This window comes from Leopardus geoffroyi, chromosome B3 (assembly GCF_018350155.1).
Source record: "Leopardus geoffroyi isolate Oge1 chromosome B3, O.geoffroyi_Oge1_pat1.0, whole genome shotgun sequence".
NCBI lineage: Eukaryota > Metazoa > Chordata > Mammalia > Carnivora > Felidae > Leopardus > Leopardus geoffroyi.
Window position 1 is genome coordinate 138,042,073 of NC_059337.1, and position 19,459 is coordinate 138,061,531.

The 19,459-nt window shown below is 53.6% G+C and overlaps 1 protein-coding gene across 6 annotated transcripts in view; it reads right to left on the bottom strand.

The window, feature by feature from the left end:
- Window positions 1–9,768: 9,768 nt before the first annotated feature.
- CLMN (calmin) overlaps window positions 9,769–19,459 on the bottom strand; it is a 111,827-nt gene continuing 102,136 nt past the window's right edge. For 2 of the 6 annotated variants that reach the window (XM_045451975.1, XM_045451973.1), the window contains exons 10-14: window positions 16,904–17,100; window positions 12,589–12,649; window positions 11,899–11,969; window positions 11,422–11,518; window positions 9,769–9,986 (exon numbers count right to left, since the gene is read on the bottom strand). In XM_045451975.1, coding sequence (XP_045307931.1) covers window positions 9,801–9,986; window positions 11,422–11,518; window positions 11,899–11,969; window positions 12,589–12,649; window positions 16,904–17,100 — 612 coding nt within the window. In that variant the 3' untranslated portion in view covers window positions 9,769–9,800. Of the gene's footprint in view, window positions 9,987–11,421; window positions 11,519–11,898; window positions 12,026–12,588; window positions 12,650–16,903; window positions 17,101–19,459 lie in introns of those variants that run through there. The other 4 variants (XM_045451977.1, XM_045451976.1, XM_045451974.1 and 1 more) reach the window with 3 other exon arrangements.

The window sequence follows — 19,459 nt, forward strand, 5'->3', positions numbered from 1 at the left end:
TTTAGCCACACGGGACCCTTCGTGTCCCTTAAAAACACCAGCCGTGGTCCTGTCTCGGTGCCTTCGCACCTGCTGCTTCCTCTGTTTGGAAAGCTCGTCCCCCACACCTTCCAGGGACTTGTCCCTGCGTCTCCTTTGGGTCTTTAGTCAAACGTCTGTCCCTCAAAGAGGCCTTCTTGACTGTTAATATCTCACTTCCCCTCCGCTCCCAACCTGATTCCCCTCCCCGGCCTTTCTGCTGGCACTCACCTATACGTATGTGACATGCTATATATTTTGCCTATTTGGGGATTCATGTCTATCTCCCCCGACTTAGAACGTAAGCTCCAAGGAGCTTACCAACAAAGGCTTTGGTTCCATTTACTGTTGATACTCAGCGGCCAGAGCGGTGCCTGATCCCCCGCAGATGGGCCATGAATATGCCGTCGTGCCTTTGGTTTGCTCTCTTCTCTCCTTCCTTGTCTCACTCTTGCTTCCCTAGGATTGCACTGATCCCCCCGATGGTGCATGAGCACATAAGCTTTACTGGGGCTCTGTTTTCCGGGGAGCCCAGACTCCTAGAATCCCTCACGGTAGGCCACGTGGCTGGTGGGAGACAGATCCGGGTTCAAACCCAGGGCGGGCAGTCAGCTGCTTCACCACTGTTCTTTTTCTACTATTTCTTCTTGGAGCCTCACGCGCACAGGCTCGAGGCCAGTTAATCGTCAGAAAAGGCACCTTTCCAACAGTCTCTACAGCTTAAAAGCCCCCCGGCTTCACTTTTACCCTGGCCACGGCAGTCTTGGTGGGGACACGGGAACGATGGTGCAAATTCTGACTCGCACAGACACAGACACACATGGAAATAAGAGTTATCAATGAGACGGACAGTTCGTGAGGTTTACACTTAAAAATTTTCTTAAGAATACACGTGATTTTCCGAGACCATTCGTCATAGCACCGGGCCTATGCTGTTCCTTAATAGAAAACGGTCAAATAGCAAATACTCCAGTGAATTTCCCACAGGTATAAATTATGCAAATAGTCATTTATATCTTCATTTACAATAATCAATAAATAAGAGTGCACATTCATGCCATTTCTTTTTACAAAGACCCCTTTTTACAAAGCTACGGCTATATGTATGTACTAAATAGACAAAATAATCCTTGTTCTACAAAATAACATTTCACTTTTTTTCAATAATTCTCTTAGCGCCCTCAGTAAAAAGGTTCAGACATTTGTCCAGGAAGCTCTGCCGTGACATTGAAAGAAATGGTAGCATTGAATCCGTTAAACGTATTACAGACCTTGAAATAAACTCCTGTCACCATCCAATAGGACAGGGTCTGAAGATACCACGGCCAGGCTTAGTAATTTGCCCCAACGATGTACTATGGTAGCGAAAAACTATCTTTTCCAACTTGTCTTTGGCTCTGATGCAGGTGATGCAGGCACTATCTTATGGTGCAATTTCAAGCACAAAATCCCTCCACCCCCACCCCACAGGTACGGCGCCCACTCAGGGACATTCGACCCGGAGGTGTCCCTCGTTGGCTCCAGGGGTCCCATGTTAGAATGCACACAGCTGGAGTCCACTGAGATTTCTCTACCTGTTTGGAGTCTGCTAGGGAAAGGGGGGGGGGAAGCTGGGAAGTGCAGAAAGAAAGGTCCAGTTTACAGCTCTTTGCTCCCACTGCTGAACTTTGACATTTGGAACAGATTTCCCCGGGAAACTGCCTTCTATGCGGACCTAAGTTAAGGAGACCAGTTCAGGTCCGGGAGCCCTAGGAAGCAGGTCTCCCCCACCCTCCTCCCAACTTTCATCCCCACACCTCTAACAGACTACGCTTTGTTTTACCAAACCCTTCCTGAAGGCACCTTTATCCGATACTAAAGCCGGAAGCAACATTCTAAGCTTTGGATTTCACTTACAAAATACAGAGATGCATTTATTTTAAGCAAAGAGGTCACTTACTGAGCTTAAAAAACAAAACAAAACAAAACAAAACAAAAAACCCCATCGAACTTGCTAACCTTTGGATGTTTAAACCTAGGCAGGACTTTCTAACAGATCTTCCAACTTCTGACCCAGAGAGGTAAGTGAATTACTCAAGGTGTCACAGCAGGTGAGCCACAGCCTGGATGTGGGTTCCTGATGCTCAGACCACTGTCGTCCTACTTTGGAACCATGTCAACTCTCTAGGTTACAGAGAGTTTCCTTTAAGGAAGCGTTTCAATCCTTGTGGGGCATTTAGAAACACAGGCATTTGTAGCACTGTCTTGCGGAGAACATTTTATTGACTTCAGGTGGGGCTAAGGGAAGCGGTCGCTGACGTGCATGGAATAAACCAAAAAGATATTTCCGTTTTTGCAATAATACAAAAATCACAACTTTTAAACTTCAAGGAAACATAAGTATTTCTAGGTCACGGACCCACGAATTAAGACTTCGTCCAAGTTCTCTGACTCCTCCAACCCCACTTTAATTGTGCTCTGCCCAGCACCGTGAAATGTATTTGTTTTTGGAAGGAGAGAGCCTAATTTCCGGCTCTGAAAAGCATGTGTTGGCAGGTGGAGAGGTGATTAGCTGGGGCAGGATGCAGAGGTAATGGGTCGCTGAAGTTTGTGAGGTCAGACGCTGAGATTTTACTGCTAGAGGTTCTTTAGAGGCCATGAGTTTGGCTGCAAATTTGCCACCCCAGGCTAAAACATGAACTTGGGGCATCTCCAGTCACTTTTCTGCAAGCATGAAGGGGACACTTCAGCGGTTCTGATATGGGCTTGGGAGTAAGGGCAGCGACTTTAGAGGGGGAAGAAGGACGCACGGTGGGGAATGACAATGGGGCTAACCCAGTTCCCCACCTTCCCGACTCTGGGAACCTCCACCCACAGTTGCCAACTAGGCCAAAGTCATCAAGAATCAGAACCTCGTCAGGGTAGAACTTTACTTTCTAAGCAGTGAAGCCCAGGGCGAAAATCAGGGTTTGCAAACAAGAGTCCTATGTTCCTGGTTCTGTGACCTTGTGTTTTTTTGTTTGTTTGTTTGTTTGTTTTTCCCCTCCCCAGGCGTTAGCTTCATCTCTGAACTGACCTCCCGTGGTTGTGCTGAGGGTCCGGGGAGTAATGGGTATACAGTGGTTGCAACTTCCTCTTTAAAAGGCTCGGGTTAGAGTGGAGACAGAGCGGCAGGCGGGAGCAAGGCAGATGGGAGAGGCTGCAAAGCAGCTCCGGTCAATGGAACGTTAAGGAAAGAGGGTGTCTCTTGGAGAGGAAGGCGATGCACAGCAAGGAGCTATTGGACACTTCCCAGCCTCGCGGCAGATTTGCAGGGAAGCACTCTTCATTCAACCAGTGTGTACGTGGGGGCCACTCCGCACAGAAGACGCCCAGAGGGCTTAATGGTCACGCCGATACCAGGTGACCGAGCGGGGACTCCAACCTAGATCTGGCTGATTCCCAAACCTGCGCTTTCCCCATCCCACAGTACCTCCCGGAGGAGGAGGACGAAGGGAGTGACAATTTAAGGAAAATGGTTTCAGCTGGACAGACCCCTGCGGGATGAAACCTAGGGCGTCGGCAATTTAAAAGGGTAGCCGCGGGATCGGCCCACGGAGGGTTGAGTTGTGCTCGCATTTAAGAACAGCGTGGTCAAACGGCACAAGATAAATAGTTGTCTTTCTGGCTTGTTGATGGGACGGCCCTCGGCCAGCGAGAACTGCTTGCTTGATGTGTTTTCCTCAAGGTTCTCCGAACACATTGTAAACACAGACAAGTCAGTCTCCAGGCTCTGCGGAGCGGGGCGGGAAGGCGGGGGGAAGGGAGGTGGTCCTGCAGATTCTAGGACAGGCCGGGGTGCACAGGGACCCCCGTGGTCCTCCGCTGGCTCTCGGAGAAGCCGGAGATCCCAAGTACCCGGGAATCGCCCAATTGCTCGGCCAAACTCACCCCAAGCCCGAGCCTAAACACGCGGGGTCTACACACGACAGAAATGTTAGATCCAGGGCACAATTCACCCCAACGCCATGCTTCTCGGGCACCAGGCTCCCTAAACTTCCCTAAACTGCGGTCCTTCCGCACGGAAATGCCTGATGAGAGGTGGGGTCGAAAGACCTGTGGACTCCCCGCTCAGCAGAGAAGCTATGTCTCCTTTCGTGGCTCCCTCACCCTGGCTAACTGTTCGGGCAAACTCTGTGGCAATTTTCGGCAAAGAAGCATGATCTCATTCAGGCCGGCTCTCAGCCTTCAGCATCTCGCCCCGGGTCCTGGACTGTGTCCTGGGAGCAGCCCCGCTCACCAGCTGCAAGGGCCCGAGGTGTAACCTGCTATTCGGGGGGTGGCGGGGGGCGGGTCCCTGGGACAGCTGCAGGCCCAACATGTTAAATCTTCCCCCAAAGGCCGTTTTAGCCGAGATTATGCAACGTCAGCAAGAGAGAAAGAGCACATCTGGACCTGGAGGGCTCTATGTGTTTGCTTCCCGGCAAGAGCATCGCCGAGAAGGTTCTGAGAAGCCACGCCGGCTTGGGATTCCCACGCAGCCCACTCGGGGGGGTTCAGGACGCGAAGCTGAGTCCAGCTGGGTAATTCGGCAGAGACCCCGGAGGAAGGTCTCTAAGCAGAGAGGCCACATCTCAAAGCTCCAGCGGGCCCTCGAGTCCCGTTGCGTGACTGCACTCGGAAAGAGACAGGAAGAGGCTCGGAAAGCGACATAACCACGGAAGGAGAATAGTTCTTACCAAAGAAGCTTTGGTGATTTCCGATATTCGGTAAGACACATTCTTGTTTACTCGGATGTGTGTTTGAGAGACTGGCGTCACGATGTTCTGAGTCCTTGGCAAGGAGGGAGGGGCAGGGCACCTTCAGTGGCTGCAGGATGTAGTTTTGCAGAAAACGTGACCGGCAGGGGCGGGTGCTGCATGGCTCAGTCGGTTAAGCACCTGACTCTGGGTTTCAGCTGGGGTCATGATCTCACGGTTTGTGAGATCGAGCCCCGTGTCGGGCTCTGTGCTGACAACACGGAGCCTGCTTGGGATTCTCTCTCCTCTTTCTCTGCCTCTCCCCTGCGCCCGTACGCGCGCGCGCTCTCTCAAAATAAACTAAAAAAAAAAAAGTAATTGGGAATCACGATGACCATCCTGGGGTCACTAACTAGCAGTGGGACTAGTCACATCCCCTTCCTGGCCTTCAGTGTTCTGATTGCTTAGATAAAGTGCTAGACCCTTATGAGATGCCTAAGGCTGTCGAATATGCTCCGACTTCTAAAGACTGACCAAAGAGGCAGCCTTCTAAAGTGTGCTCGCCTTACAAGGAGCAGGCACACAGTGCGTGCCCAGGTGGCTGTCCCGGGCGGTGACAGTAAACTCCCTGGTCCCGGGTCCTGGCGGGAGCCCCTCTCCCCACAGAGGCCAGGTCTGGCCAGGACAGGACGGGAAGCTCCGAAACTCGGACGGGAAGCTTCAAGGTGGGGTGTTGAACACGTGGGTTCCTTTCATCCCTCGTGAGACCCCCACGAGAATAAGAGCAAAGGAACAGAGGTTCTGCGCTCGTGAAGACGATGGGACGGACAGGGGATGAGAGGGGGTGAAAGATGCCACCCCGTTGGTGGCAGGGGCAGCGCCGCTGGAGAGGAGGGCAGGGCAGAGGACCCGACCACCGCACACGGGCAGAGACATGCCACTGAGCCGTCACAGCTGCGGTCCTACTCCACAGGGGGATCGGAGGAGCTGCGACCCACGGACACCAGGCAGAGTGAGGCAGGAGCAGTTCAATGAGTCCAAGTACGGACTGTGAAGAGACTGCCCGCTCAGGTCAGGACGCGAGCACGCGGGTGTGCGCTAGGATCTCCGGGTGCGGCCGTATAGTCTGAGCACTGCACAAAGGCGCTCGGCTGAGGGAACGACTGGGCGGTACAAATCTAGTCCTTGCTCTGCTCCTAAAGCCCTGCCCTCGCTCAGGTCTACATCTCGTCAGAGAAAGGGGCCAAAGATGCCATCTGCTAGCCAGGCCAAGTGCCTATGGGTGGCTTCTGCCCAGCGGAGGCATCTTTCTTGAAGCCGTTCACCTGGAGGGAATGCCTTTTTTAGAAACTGTAAGAGGACACTTCATAGCAGCTCGATTATGTTCCTCTTTCCCAGGCAGGAGAGAAGTGAAAATATCTGTAAAGAAACAATTAGCCCCAGAGAAAAGACCTACAATCGATATGGGGGCCTTCTCACGAAGACGTCAGGTGCCAACTGGGTGCCCCTACAGAAAAGCCCGCCGGTTGACAAAGGTCTTCCAGCCTGTTTTCGGATGTGTCACTCTCCAGTACGAATGGATCCACAGAACCACCAGATATTTGAAGAAAGCCTGTGATGTGAAAGACGGAGCCTGAGACTAACCAAGAGAAAGGGAACTTCGAGAAAACAGAGCCAATACAGGGAGCGGGAAAGAACTTCCCCAGACCCACTATCATGAGCATCCCCAGACGGCGAAGATCTGCAGCCACGAACCAAGAACAGGACACTATAAAAGAGAAACAGGAGAACAGCAACAAAATGTTCTGGAAACTGAGCATTCACCATTCATCAGGCGTGTGAGAAGATGAGCTGAGTACCTTGCCCTGAAGCCAGATCCCCCAAATAAAAAGACTACAAGTGGAAAAGAAAAAAAAAAATATTAAAGGATTATGGCGCAGAAGGTCCCACGTTGGAATAACAGGTGGTCCAGAAAGAAAGGATGTGAACCACTATGAGAAGATTTAAGAAACTTCCCAAGAGAACCCAGCATGAGGTTCACGCTGTAGAGGACACACCACCATCAGGACAGCTCGGAACACTAAGAAAGAAGGAAACTTGAATGCTTCCTGGGACGTGGGGAGAAGCCCAAGTCCCACGTAGAGGCTTGGGCATCCAGATGGGGCCAGAAATGTCAACCACTGCCCTGAGGGAGGCGGGTAAGAGAGAGTTATTCTCCACCAGAAATCCTGCACCCAGTTATACTTGGGTACAGGCAGAATCAAGACGTGTTAAGGTATGCACAACCTCAAGGTAGTTAAATGTTGACTTCCCAGGTCACATTTCTCAGGAAGTTAGTAAAGAATGTGCCACACCCAAAGCAACACACAAGCAAACACAAAGACACACAAAAAGATGATCAAACCGGGGGGGGGGGAGAATTTGGGCAAGAAAGGCCGTGTACCCACGGTTATGCACCACCTGGCCCAGGAGCAAACGGTCTTTATGCACCTACGCTGGCTAAAAAACTATGAATATGTATTACTCGGGTAAGAATTAAAAATCGATTCTTAGAAAAGAAAAGCAAAGCCATGGGTGGTTTGTCTTGCGGGCTTCGGTATTCCCCTTTTATATCCAACTTTCTCTTCCGTATAAGCCTATACTCAAATGGAGAATGTTTTTTTTTTTTTTTTTGCCTTTAAAGAAAAAAATCTGTTTACAGCCAACCTGAATCAAACGATTTTTAGGCATCTCACCAGTGGGTGGTTTAAAAAAAAAATGTTTTTTAAATGTTTTTATTTATTTTTGAGACAGAGAGAGAGCACGAGCAAGAGAGGGGCAGAGAGAGAGGGAGACACGGAATCCAAAGCCGGCTCCAGGCTCCGAGCTGTCAGCACAGAGCCCGACGTGGGGCTTGAAACACGAACGGTGAGATCATGACCCGAGCCGAAGTCGGACGCTCGACCGACTGAGCCACCCAGGCGCCCCATCCCCAGTGGGTGGTTTTGAACAATATTACACGTTGTAATGGGTGAGAGAAGAAGCCTGCAGAGATTTTTTTCTGAACGAGGTCTAGACCCGTAAAATTCATGTTTGGATGGGCTCCTCCCCGGCTTTTCCAGCATCTAGTTTAGGCAAGGACTGCATGGCATCCAGGGTTATAAAATACCACACACGTATTCTTTACTATCTGTATCCTGGCTTTCAGAGATGCCAAAGAGCTCGTTAATGAGCTCATTTTCCATGGCACATTTGGCCTTCACGATGGCACCACTCCAAGCTCCCGGCAGCTTTCAGCTCGGAAGGCTCGGATTCGTTCTAAGAACTAAGGAGGAGACGAGGCAGGCTGTCACCGGAATGGGATCTTGGAATGTCATCGACTAAAACATGCTCTGTAAATTCTTTTGGCCGTGCTGGGATTCTGTAAACTTGAAACCCATTCCCTGAAGTGAGCAAGGCTCTGGGCTTGCCAAGAGAGAACTGTGATCTCTGCAGGAGCAACGACGTCTGGCTTGTCACCTATCAAGCTATCTGAGCCATCGAGGGCACCCCAGAAGTCACGGGGGACGAGCGTGAAAGCGAATGCAGCTTCCTCCCGGGAAAAACACGAGAACAAGGCAAAGGTGGTGGCCGGCCCCACATTTTGGTTTTGTCTAAATGCGGACCTTTTTATCTAATCATTTCATCTTCTTTCCAGGATACTCCTGGGCCAGATACAAGGTTTGTCAAAGAGGGGACAGCTCTGGACCCGGCATCAGGGGGCACGAGTGTGCTTACAAGTCTGCTCCTGGCTGCTGTGTGACCTCGGTCCACCCGCTCTGCCTCTCTGGGTTCAGCAGACAACAGGCTGTCTGAGGGCCTCTCCTGACCTAAGAGTCTGTGATTTTTATGAGTCCCGCTTGGAGAGGGGAGGACCACGGGGCGGGGGAGGACGCCAAACCGAGTCACCAGGACCTACATCTTGGCAGGAAACGGGGGTGGAGGGTGGTGCAGGGCTGAAGGAAGATGGGAGGGTGGGGGGAGGTCTCCTCACAAACTGCCTGTTCCGGTCTACTTGTTGGGGTACCTTCCGGAAAGTCTTTTCGAGAATCCCATTATGACCGACCACTAAGGATGCCTGTGCCGAGACTGGTGTGCACGAGGGGCAGGAGCCTGCCGGACCCCTCGTAGCTCTGACGTCAGCCGGGACTGATTCTGAGCCCAGCCGTTCCTGCACTCCTCCTGGGGCTTTTAAAGAGCTCTCTGCAGTGCCCTGTGGGGCCTTGGAGATCGGCCCGGAGGCCTCAGGAGCTGTCGTGGATGCTGGGGACGCTGCCCAGGCAAAGCGGGAGGGATCCCAGGCCCGGCCCTGTGTCGGCTGAGCTCGGCTTTTAATGTACCAGCTAGACTCTCCCCTGCTAGGAATTCATCCGAAAGAGGGTGCTGTTGGCGGAAACTCTTTGAAAATCACAGCTTTAACCTTAATTCAAACAATACAAAACTGAATTTACATCTCTGTCCCCCCACCAAAAAAAAAAAAAAAAAAAAAAGACCAGCCTACCACCAGCCCTCACTCTCCTCCTTGGGTTTGCCGCTCCCAGATGGACGGGCCCGGAGACGGCCAGACCCCGACAGGTGCACGGACACCCAGCACCTTCACTCGAAGCCCACCTCTGGGAGGAACACGGGGCAGCTTTCCTCCCAATGGAGGCTCTGCGCGTGGGGCACCCCCCCCCCCCCCCCCGCCGCCTCCCATCAGGACGACCCTCCTCTCAGAGGCAAGTAACTCAAAGCCATCCCAGGCCTTAAAAACCTGCACGCAGGACGAGCTATGACCCGGGCTATGGCTAAATATTAGCAAGGACGCTTCATACCTGCCAAAGCAAGGCACGCAGGAACACGCTCCGCTTAGGGACTCCAGCCAGACAGACACCTGAGTTTTGAGGACACGGCGGACGAGAAAAGCGTGCTTAGGACTTGCAGGAGAGAAGGGAACCCATGGAGACACCAGGGAGAGGGACGCTGTTTCCTTGGAGGCCCTTGGCTGTCTGCAGAGTGGCCCATCCAAACCCCAATAAAAGGGAAGTGACCAGACTCCTGCCCCCCCCGCTCAGGAGCCTTTTTTTATTATGCAGACACACGCATCAGAGTCTGGTGACGTCCAGCTGTGGGAACAGCAGTAGGCAGTAAACCAGGAACCAGAGGAAGAGAATAAAATACATCATATCCGGCTGCTGGACAAACTGGGTCAGAGAGTCGCTCTGTGAGCTCTGGCTCTCCCGGAACACGGCTTCGCCAGAGTCGTTGGCCTTCCTGCAGAAGGGAAGACACAGGCAAGGCAGTCACAAGCGGGTCCCCGGGGGGATGGGCCTCCCCTGCCTCCCCAGCCTGCAACCTCACTGCCCAACCGGAGAGTGGAGGGCGTCCCAGTGGGCCAGTCAAGTGGCCCCGAGGGGCGCGTGCAGAGACCCAAGAGGCGGCGCTTTCACGGGGCCTCCGTTCATGTGCACGACCCTAAGGGGGTAAAGCGGTCGGCCCCATTGTGAACGCGGGCATGTTAAGACTCAGGGGGCTCGGGGGCTTGCTCGGGGCCACACAACTACTACTCCCCCGTCCGGGACACCTTCCTTTATACCACAGTGCCCTTAACGCAAAGCTGGGGGCTGATGGCACTGTGCCATTAGTGTGTAACTGAGGGGATGTCTTTTGTAACCTAAAGGAATAAATAGAGTTTCCTGATTATAGATCATTTAAAAACAGCCTTCAGAAACAAAGGCACGCCCTCCCCCCTTCTCCCCCCCCCCCCCGCCCTCCCCACCAAGTTTTTGATTTTGGCTTTGGAACAGAACCTCGAAAATAATCACTAGATTTGCGTCTGGTCAGACTTGTCTTCCCTCTTTTCATTTACAGAAGGTGGGGTGAAAGTGACATTTTGCTTTTCCCTGGTGGCTAAAGCCCAGTTCTCCCTAAGGCAAGGGCTGGGGCCATCATCCCGTTGGAAGGGGGTTGGGGGTCTCTGCTTATAGAAGCCTAGAGCGTAAGCTTCTTAGGGTGGTCATTTGGGGCGTGCGGTGGAGACTATGAGCCGTGGAAACCAGCTCATCCCGGAACGATCTCCTGATACAGAAAAGCGAGGCCAACAGTGGGTTAAACGTTTGCCTTTTGGCCTCGAAACGGATTCACTCGTGACAATGGACAACGGACAGAATTTCTCTTTCTTAGAACCGTTTCTAGAAAAAATTTAAACTCCATTTTTTATTACAAAGCTAATAATCAACGCTCCAGAAACACGGAAAGCATGACTGCATTTCTCAACCTTCTAGTTTAAATTTTCGAGGTCTCTATCTCCTAAAAGTGAAACGCACTCCTCTCCTCGGAGTACGTCATGCCTGGCGGGGCCTGAGTTAAAATTCCCATCTTACGGCAGGGGAGGGAAACATGTCTTGCCTCTTTTTTAAAAGCCAGACGGGGGAGCTTCTGAGGATTACACTCGTGGGTGTTGGATTCAGAGAGGCTTTCCATTTCAATAATCTAAGGCCTTCCCCGCCCATTGAAATCCGTGGCAAGTATTTAAAAAAAAGCAAATCAATGAAATTAAGTGATTCGATATCTTTAAGAGGGATAGGAGCATCTCAGAAGTGTCAGAGTTTTCGAGATTGCTCGGGTTTCCTAGGCCCTAAGTGGGCGGTTTTATGCCAATTCGGCAATATCGGACAAGGCCATCTAGTTCTCGAACAGCAAGAAATACTTTCATAGACATCCTGGTATGTTTGCATTCCTTCTTCATATCTGCTCTGATGCCATAAAACTGTAATATCAGCTCAGTGAGCTTCTGAGTATTGTACCTGCAGGGGCGACACAGAAGGAACAGGTGGTCAGGCGCTACACGTGGGAAACACACACAGCATCACATCACTACCGCCTGGCTCTACCCCTGCATCTACGCAGCTGCGGGGCTCGTGACCCACACCCGGCTTTACACGGAAGCCCATTTTCTGAGCCATTCCCCGCCCATCGACGTTCATCCGTTCCCACTTGCCCTCCTACGTATGTTCGCTTTCCATTCACTTGCTCTGCAGCAGGTGGTTTCCTGCATGACCTCCGACGACGACTATCGCCGTCAACAAAGCCTAGTTGTAGCCACACCCACAAGGGAGGCTGCACCATTAAAACAGGAAAGGAAAAAAATCTTCAACCCCGCAAAACTCGGACTAAAGCCACCAACCTGGTTAACATTCGGTTTCTTCTGTCATCCTGATCTGCTGCGTTCCTCAACTGAACATAGCTAAAGTGGTCCTACAGTGAAATTTATAAACAAAACCCCCGCAACCCAATTAGTAAAGATGAAATCTCTGAAACAGAAAATAAGACGATTTTAAACATACAAAGCCGAGCATGCCGCGCTTTTTCTCAGTATCGCAAGCATTTAAGTTCCAAAATCAAACTGCTAACTGATACTCTACCGGTGTTCTACCCTCTCCCCCAGCCCCTGGCTGGTGCCCCACCGCCCACAACCCGAATCGGGCTGCGGCCTCCCCGTGCTTTGGGCCCCAACACATCCAGGGCTCAGTAGCTGCAAAGGTAGACTGGAACCTCCACCTACATTGCGCTCTGTCTTTGAGGGTGGTCTTTCTGGGTGCGTGTGCGGGGCTGGGTGGCAGGTCTTGGATGCGTTTTTTACAACAAAGAGGACTTCGAGGTTTACAGTCAGCACTTTATTTACATCCCCTAGAACCCCAATTGGACATCCGGTGGGACTGTGCTCAACGACAAGGTGTGAATTTGCTTGTCTTCTATCCAAAAGTGCATTTGTTGCACGTCAGTAATTTCAAAGCTCTGGGCCGGGAGGAGGAAGGACGGGAAGGGATTGGTTTAGCAGGGGCCACGCAGAAGAAGAAGAAATTCCCATACTAACCGATTCCAAAGACCTGTTAGTATGTCGTCGAATGTAAATGCTGGAGTCACTGTGACTAGTCCTGAAAAATAAACACACGTTTGGAATTGCTGCCACCGGGAGCTCTTCGGGTCCCCCTGTACGGCCATCCCCGCCCCAAGTCTTCCACACGTGGGTTTAGGCCAGCTATGACTTCAGGCCCAGCCACGGAAAGGAGCAACTGTGACCAACATGCCCACTTCGGTTGGAGTGTGCTTACAAACAGTCGGATGGATAAGAGAGAGACACATTGTGGCCTCATCCACAAGAAAAAAAAAAAAAAAAAAGCAACTGAGAATTTTAAATAGAAAGCAGACCACGTATATTTACAAGTCATAGGGTTTCAGGGAAGAAACAGAGGGCCTTCTCCGAGCATCCCAAGATCTGGGAATTGCCAAAGGTCCTCTGAACGTTCATGTCAGGCATGGTCTGAGACCTGCTATCCAGACTCTCTTTCTAGTGCTTTCTAGGCACAAGGCTGCTCTCTGTCCAGCTCTCGGGGGTCTGTACCTCTTTTTCTCTCATGCACGAGGAGGCCGATTTTCTGACCATATCTTTGAGGCTGATGGGGAACGTATCTCTGATCATCTGCTGAAGTTGGTTCACCCAGGGCGGCGGCCGAAGATGCCCAGCCAGCGGCCTGGGCTGTATCCCGGCTCCTGGTCGATTAACTGGCAACCTTAGCCACGTGTTTTTTATGTCTCGGATCAGTTTCGCTCATCTGTAAAATGGATCATCATCCCCCCCCCCGACTACTTCGTGGGGCTGCGGTATTGGTGGGAAGTACGGTATACACGCCAGGTCCCGGTGGCCCCGTCTTGCCACTCAACAGGAGAACGAGGTGTTGGGGATCAGAGACAATCACTTCCGTTTCCTCAAGGCAGACCTACCATGTGGCCATCCGGGGGTCCAAGAAAAAGGCATCTGACCCACGCGCTTATTGCCAGGGAATTCATATCGGCAGCCTGGCTGTTCCCGCCCACTGGGCCCTCACCAACCTCTTCCCCTGCATCGGGCATGTTTCCAGCTAATAGGTATGAAGCACCTACTACGTGCCAGGCACTGGGCCAGCCTAGGCGAGCGAGTATCAAGGCACGGACACGACACAGAACGCACCACAAAGAGAAGAGACCGTCAGGTGCCTGGGCCCCAGAAATGTCCCCTAAGTGTTGACTCAACTCACGGGAGTACCTGGAGACACAGGTAACTCCCACCTGCGGACTCTATTTTCGAGTAAAAGGCGGGTCAACATCAGGAAGGGCTCTTGCGCTTTCTTCTCCCGCTAGCTTTCGGCGTACCTTCTTGCGGGTGGTTTCTGTGTTCTGGTACTATCCGCAGGAGGCCGATTCAGGTTTGTATCCCAAACTCCCTCCTCCCAGCAAGCATCATCAAGCGCCTACTGTGTGCCAGGCACTGGGCCGGGTGGCTGAGGGCCCGGCTCCTCAGGAGCCCGCCCTCCACAGACTAATAAGAGAGCAATGCATTTATTTATTCACATTCGCCCCCGAGAATGTTTATTAAAGGCCAGCTGCAGGCCCAGTGCGGTGCTAAGCTCTGGACTTCTGCTGGGTGCCCCCTCCCCAGCCTCCAGGGAGCTGCCTCACCGTCTAGGGTGAGAGCAGATGACAAATACATCCTTACACAAATAATTGGAGACATTCCTGTTTGGGTTCATGCGGTGAAGAAAAAGAGTAGAGACCGTGAGAACCTATAAAGGGGGATTAAAAGTAGCCTGGAGGAATCTAAGAAGGCTGCGTGGAGGAAGTGGTTTCAGGAGCTGAAACCCAGGAGCAAGACAGGGAACAGGCTGGGGACAGAGGGTCCTCAAAGGCAAAAGAGCTCGAGGGGCCATTCAAGGATCTCAACTAAAGCCAAGGTGTTTGGCGGGCTGGGGAGGAGGACAGAGGTGACCAAGAACGGACACAGATGAGAGCCGGGGGAGACCGGTCGGGAAGGCTCGGGAACAATGGCCCTTTCTGCCCAGAACAATGGGAAGCCCCAGTCAAGGTACAGCCAGGAAAACATGCTGTGTGTGCCTGGCAGGGAGGTGCCCGGGGCTCTGTCCAGTTCGAGAGCTTTGGGCGAGGCACTGACTTCTCCGAACTCACTTTCTCGGTCACGAAAGGGGGGTGGTGGGACCTGCCGGACTGCAGGTGAAACGGCTTGGCACAGGGGAGGGGCGCAGGGGGCCTCACTCGTTCTCTCCACGAGCACACCCCTGCGCCCTCTGCGTGCGTTGGCACGCAGCCTTCCCCGCGGCTGAAATGCGACGTAATAATTACAGCTTTGCCCGAGTGGGATGGGAAGCCGCCGCCGAGGGGACTGTTGTCTCCTCTACACAGAAGGACGTGCACGTCGCTCAAACCTTCGCCGGGAAAAGTCAACCGGGCCTCACTCCCCCACACACCGACAGAACGTCGCCTTTTGAACATCCGCCCCCTCTGTCTCGTCTCCTCTGGGACGGGTTTTGCTTGATGTCTGGCTGCAGCAGGTGTCCCAGATGATCGATGCCCCCGTGTTCCTTCCCCTGCTTCTCCCTGACCCCCTCACCTCCGACCTGCACGTCCTGGGGTGGCTGCTGTGTGCCAGCTGGTGGCTCAGGCTCTTTCTCCCACCCGGAACGCCTTCTGTCCCTCTCCCAAGTCCAGATCCCACTATCCTTCTGTACCGAGCTCGAAGGACATCTCAGCCTGCAGGTGCCCCCGACCCTCTCTCCACCTGCCTCTGAGGTCCACAAGGTGAAATCCGCGCGTGCCCCTTGGCACCTAAGGTGCTCCCCTCGGTTCCAGCACAGAAGAGGGGGCGCGCCTTCCCTCCTGCTTGCCTGAGCCCCCGGGGGGCTGGAGCCATGTCTGCATCTTCCCCTAGTGGAGAGGGACAGCCGTCTGGAAATGACCCGTGGCCCCTCCTCGAGCGAGCTGTGCCGGAGAAGATGATAGCCTGGGCCACCTGCCCATGCGGGCCATCTGCACTTAGAGCCGCGTCTGGGCCGCACGCCAAGACAAGGATGTCTGCCGGACGGTCATGACAGGTGTCTGCAGGGAGAGGGACTCCGGGGGTCATGGGCAAAGTGGGAACGCAGGGTTCCGCTGTGCCTTGCCCCTCCTCACCTGGGCCCCCCCCCCCCCCACCTATTTTCCTTTTGTGCCCTGCAGCCCACCCAGGAGCAGAAGCAAAGCGGAGGGGAGATGGAAGGCAGGACATCCGCCAACCCTTCCTTCTGGTTCTGTCTGCCCTGGCTTCTCCCCACTTCCTCCCCAAATGCTGATCTCAACAACTTCCCTTTCGCAGCCAGTGTGGCTCCCCCACCGCCCGCCGGCAATGAGGGGTCACGGAAAGAATGTGGGTCATGGAGCCTGACGGGTCTGAGTCCAAGACCCCAGCTCTGTCATCTCCGAGGCTGGGAGGTGTCCCCAGACCCCCCTGCGCCCACGGTGATGAAGCATGGTCCCTCCTACCAGCCTAAGGCGCAGCTGTGAGAACGGATGAGGGACCGTACGCGAAATCCTTGAACACATTAGGGCAGGTTCAACAGTGGCCATGGTGGCGACGAGGGACGGCGGGGAGAAACCAGGATCTTCTGACATTTCAGCAGCTAAGTGTTCTCCCTGGGGCCAGTCCGGCTCACCCGGTGCCCTTGGAGTGACCGAGCAGACGGGCGCTCCGAGCTTCCTCCTCCCCCGAGACGAGTCAACCGGCCTCACTTCCTGGGACGCAAACTCACAGGTGAAGCCACGTCATTCACGTCCGGCTTCCATGTGACAGCCATGAAAGGTGTCCCCCGTGCCTGTGGAGCACATTGCTTTGAATTCTGTGAGATGCTTATAAACGGCTAGGCTGGCTCTCTCCCTAGCCCAGCCAGGCGGCATCCAGGGGCCGGGGCGTCCGCAGAGCCTCGAACACTGCACTGTCTCACACCCCACACCTACCCCGGTTCTGCCATCTTGCCACCCCTGCCAGTTTCCACCCAAAGGTACTCGGAGAGGGGAGAAGGCGGGCTTCGTGTCCCCCGGGCCCTGCCGCGTATGAGCGGGCCTGGTAACGGGGAGGCCGGGCAGGGCCGGGGAGCAGGGTGGAGATAAGGAGGACCGATCCGTTTCTGATTCTGGCAAATAAATGACCAACTGGCTGGATGAATTTGTGTACGAACCTGTGTTTCCCTTGCCGTCCGGTCCCGTCCCTGTGTTCCCCCCCCCCCACTCCCCCCCCCGCCCCAAATCAGAAGCCAAGAATGACATGAACTCAGGGAGTAACTCTCTAGCTCGGTCTCTAGGGGGAGAAGACAGTGATAAAATACCTGGAAAGGACTTTGTGGTCACCCGTGTCTCCTTCTAGGTCCTCTGAGGATCGGACGGTGCCGGGTGCTATAAATATTGAACTTTCTACGTGGTCCACATGCTTCCTTTTTTCCTTTTTTTTACTGCTGATTGACTCTCCCGTTAGCTTTTCTTCTAAAGAGTTTGCTAAGTTTCCCGAGTTTTCAGATTCCTGGGACTTAAGGACAAAGACAACCAAACACAAGTCAGCATTTGAGGCGGAGTGCTGAGTGCTGAGTGCATGACACCCCCTACCGCCCTCCCCCCCCCCCCCCCCCCAGCGGCGCTCGGCTCCACCTGAATTCTAGGAAGCTAGGGCGCCCCCTCCCGGGGATTCCTTCCAGCACAGCCCGCCGTGGAAGCGAAGCCCACCCCTGGTTAGAGTGCCAAGGCCACAGACTGTAAAAAAACAGCCTGGGTTTCGGAGTCACTGAGATCTGGCTGTGTTAGTTACCTTAAGCAACCGGCTTTCTTCCTCTCTCTCCCTCACTTGCCTCGTCCGTCAAATGGGTATAATAATTATCACTCTCTTCTCATGATATCACACCGTGTTTCCCATGAAGGATGTGCCATACAGTTGGGCGATGCTTGGGCCCTTCACACAACCATCACCCACTTAAAGAGAAGAGCCGATCCCGGAAGCCAGTGGGCCAACAGGTGCAAAGGCGACCCCTGGGCTGGGAGAGGTGCGCACACTGGCAAAAAGACAGCTTGTGGGATGACATCTTCCCCGTGCCTTTGCTGGATCATAGTGCGACATCTCTGGCATTTATCTGACAAGGAAGTGGCTTCAACCACCGTCCACACCAGGCACTCTGAAACCCCGCGGCAACGTTCCCGAGTGAAATCGAGCAGCGTGGGGGTGGTCGGAGCCACCTCTCAAGAATCCCTTCGGGGGCCGTAAGACACTGCTCTGCAGGTGTCAGACTATGAGGATGAGAGTGGCCTGTCCCGTGCACCCCGGGAGAACAACGCTCCGTGCAGGAATTAAATCTGCTCCCAGCAGTGTGAATGCCCATCCCCGCTCCGTCATCCATGGGCCAATGCTACCTTCTCTGAAAGGCGAACTGAAAAGACTTTTTTTTTTAAAGACTAGTGGGGCACCTGGGTGGCGCAGTCGGTTAAGCGTCCGACTTCAGCCAGGTCACGATCTCGCGGTCCGTGAGTTCGAGCCCCGCGTCGGGCTCTGGGCTGATGGCTCAGAGCCTGGAGCCTGTTTCCGATTCTGTGTCTCCCTCTCTCTCTGCCCCTCCCCCGTTCATGCTCTGTCTCTCTCTGTCCCAAAAATAAAAAAATAAAACGTTGAAAAAAAAAAAATTTAAAAGACTAGAAGAAATTTTCCATTTTCTCGTCTCATTGGGAGGTTTTTTTTTCCTTTTTTAAAAAAAATTTTTTTAATGTTTAGTTATTTTTGAGAGAGAGAGAGAGAGAGGCGTGAGTGGAGTGGGGGCAGAGAGGGAGACACAGAATCCGAAGCAGGGTCCAGCCTCTGAGCTGTCAGCAGAGCCTGATGTGGGGCTCAAACTCACGAACTGTGAGATCATGATTTGAGCTGAAGTCGGACTCTTGACCGACTGAGCCACCCAGGCGCCCCGTTTTTTGTTTTGTTTTTTTTTTTCCTTTTTAAAAGAAGGGCCAGGTATCAGAGAAATGCTTCTGTGTTGTCTTGTCTGCCAGACAGACCTCACCTGTCATCCCGGGCAACAAGCCCTCCTTGCACTCAGTTGGGTGCACTCCTTGGTCTCACTTGGGACAAGTGGGGACCTGCTCACCGGATGGGGGGCAGCCAGAGGAGGCAGCTCAGAGCCCAGAGAGGCAGACGGTGGCAAACCGTAGCCAGGAACGGAAGCTCTCCCCAGGGCTCACGCTTAGTTCAGCGTAAGGTGGATTGAAATCTACATCTCCCGGTATCATTCCCAGCCCAGGACCCCTTCAGCCCCACCCCAAATCACCTGTCCGCATGCTGGGCATACACACCTTGCACGACCTGCTCTTGGCAAATGACCTTCCACTTTGCAAAGCAGGAGAGAATGAAGCGGCCTGTGTGCAGGCCGCATTCAGTGGGTCCGGGGAGAGGAACTGAGCTCCTAATAAGCCATTTTAAATAGCACGGAGGGGCAGAGATGCCACTTAGGCTTATCTCCCTGCCACCCACTCGGTCCCCTTTCTTTCGTCCTAAAAGATCTGCTGCCCAGAAAATCGCCACAGTTGCTGTCATGGTCCCCCAACCTGGCGACTCTAAGACGTGATGTCACTGAGGGCCATATCCACCCCGCTGAATCTTGGGGTCCCCTGCCGGAAGGGTCTGCTCGGCCGGGCTGGCTTCCAAGAAGACAGCAGGTGGGAGGGGGTGGGGGCCGGGGACTGGGTTCCTCTCCCTGGGGGCAGAAGCGGCAGCTGGCAGGTGGGTCCTGGCACCTGTGGGACGCCCCCCTCTCTTCTCCATCCAAAGGCAGACCCAGCACGGGTGGGCCTGCTACACTTGCTTCTAGGCTGTTCGTCACTGAGAATTCTGCTCTGCCCAGCGCATCGTCTGG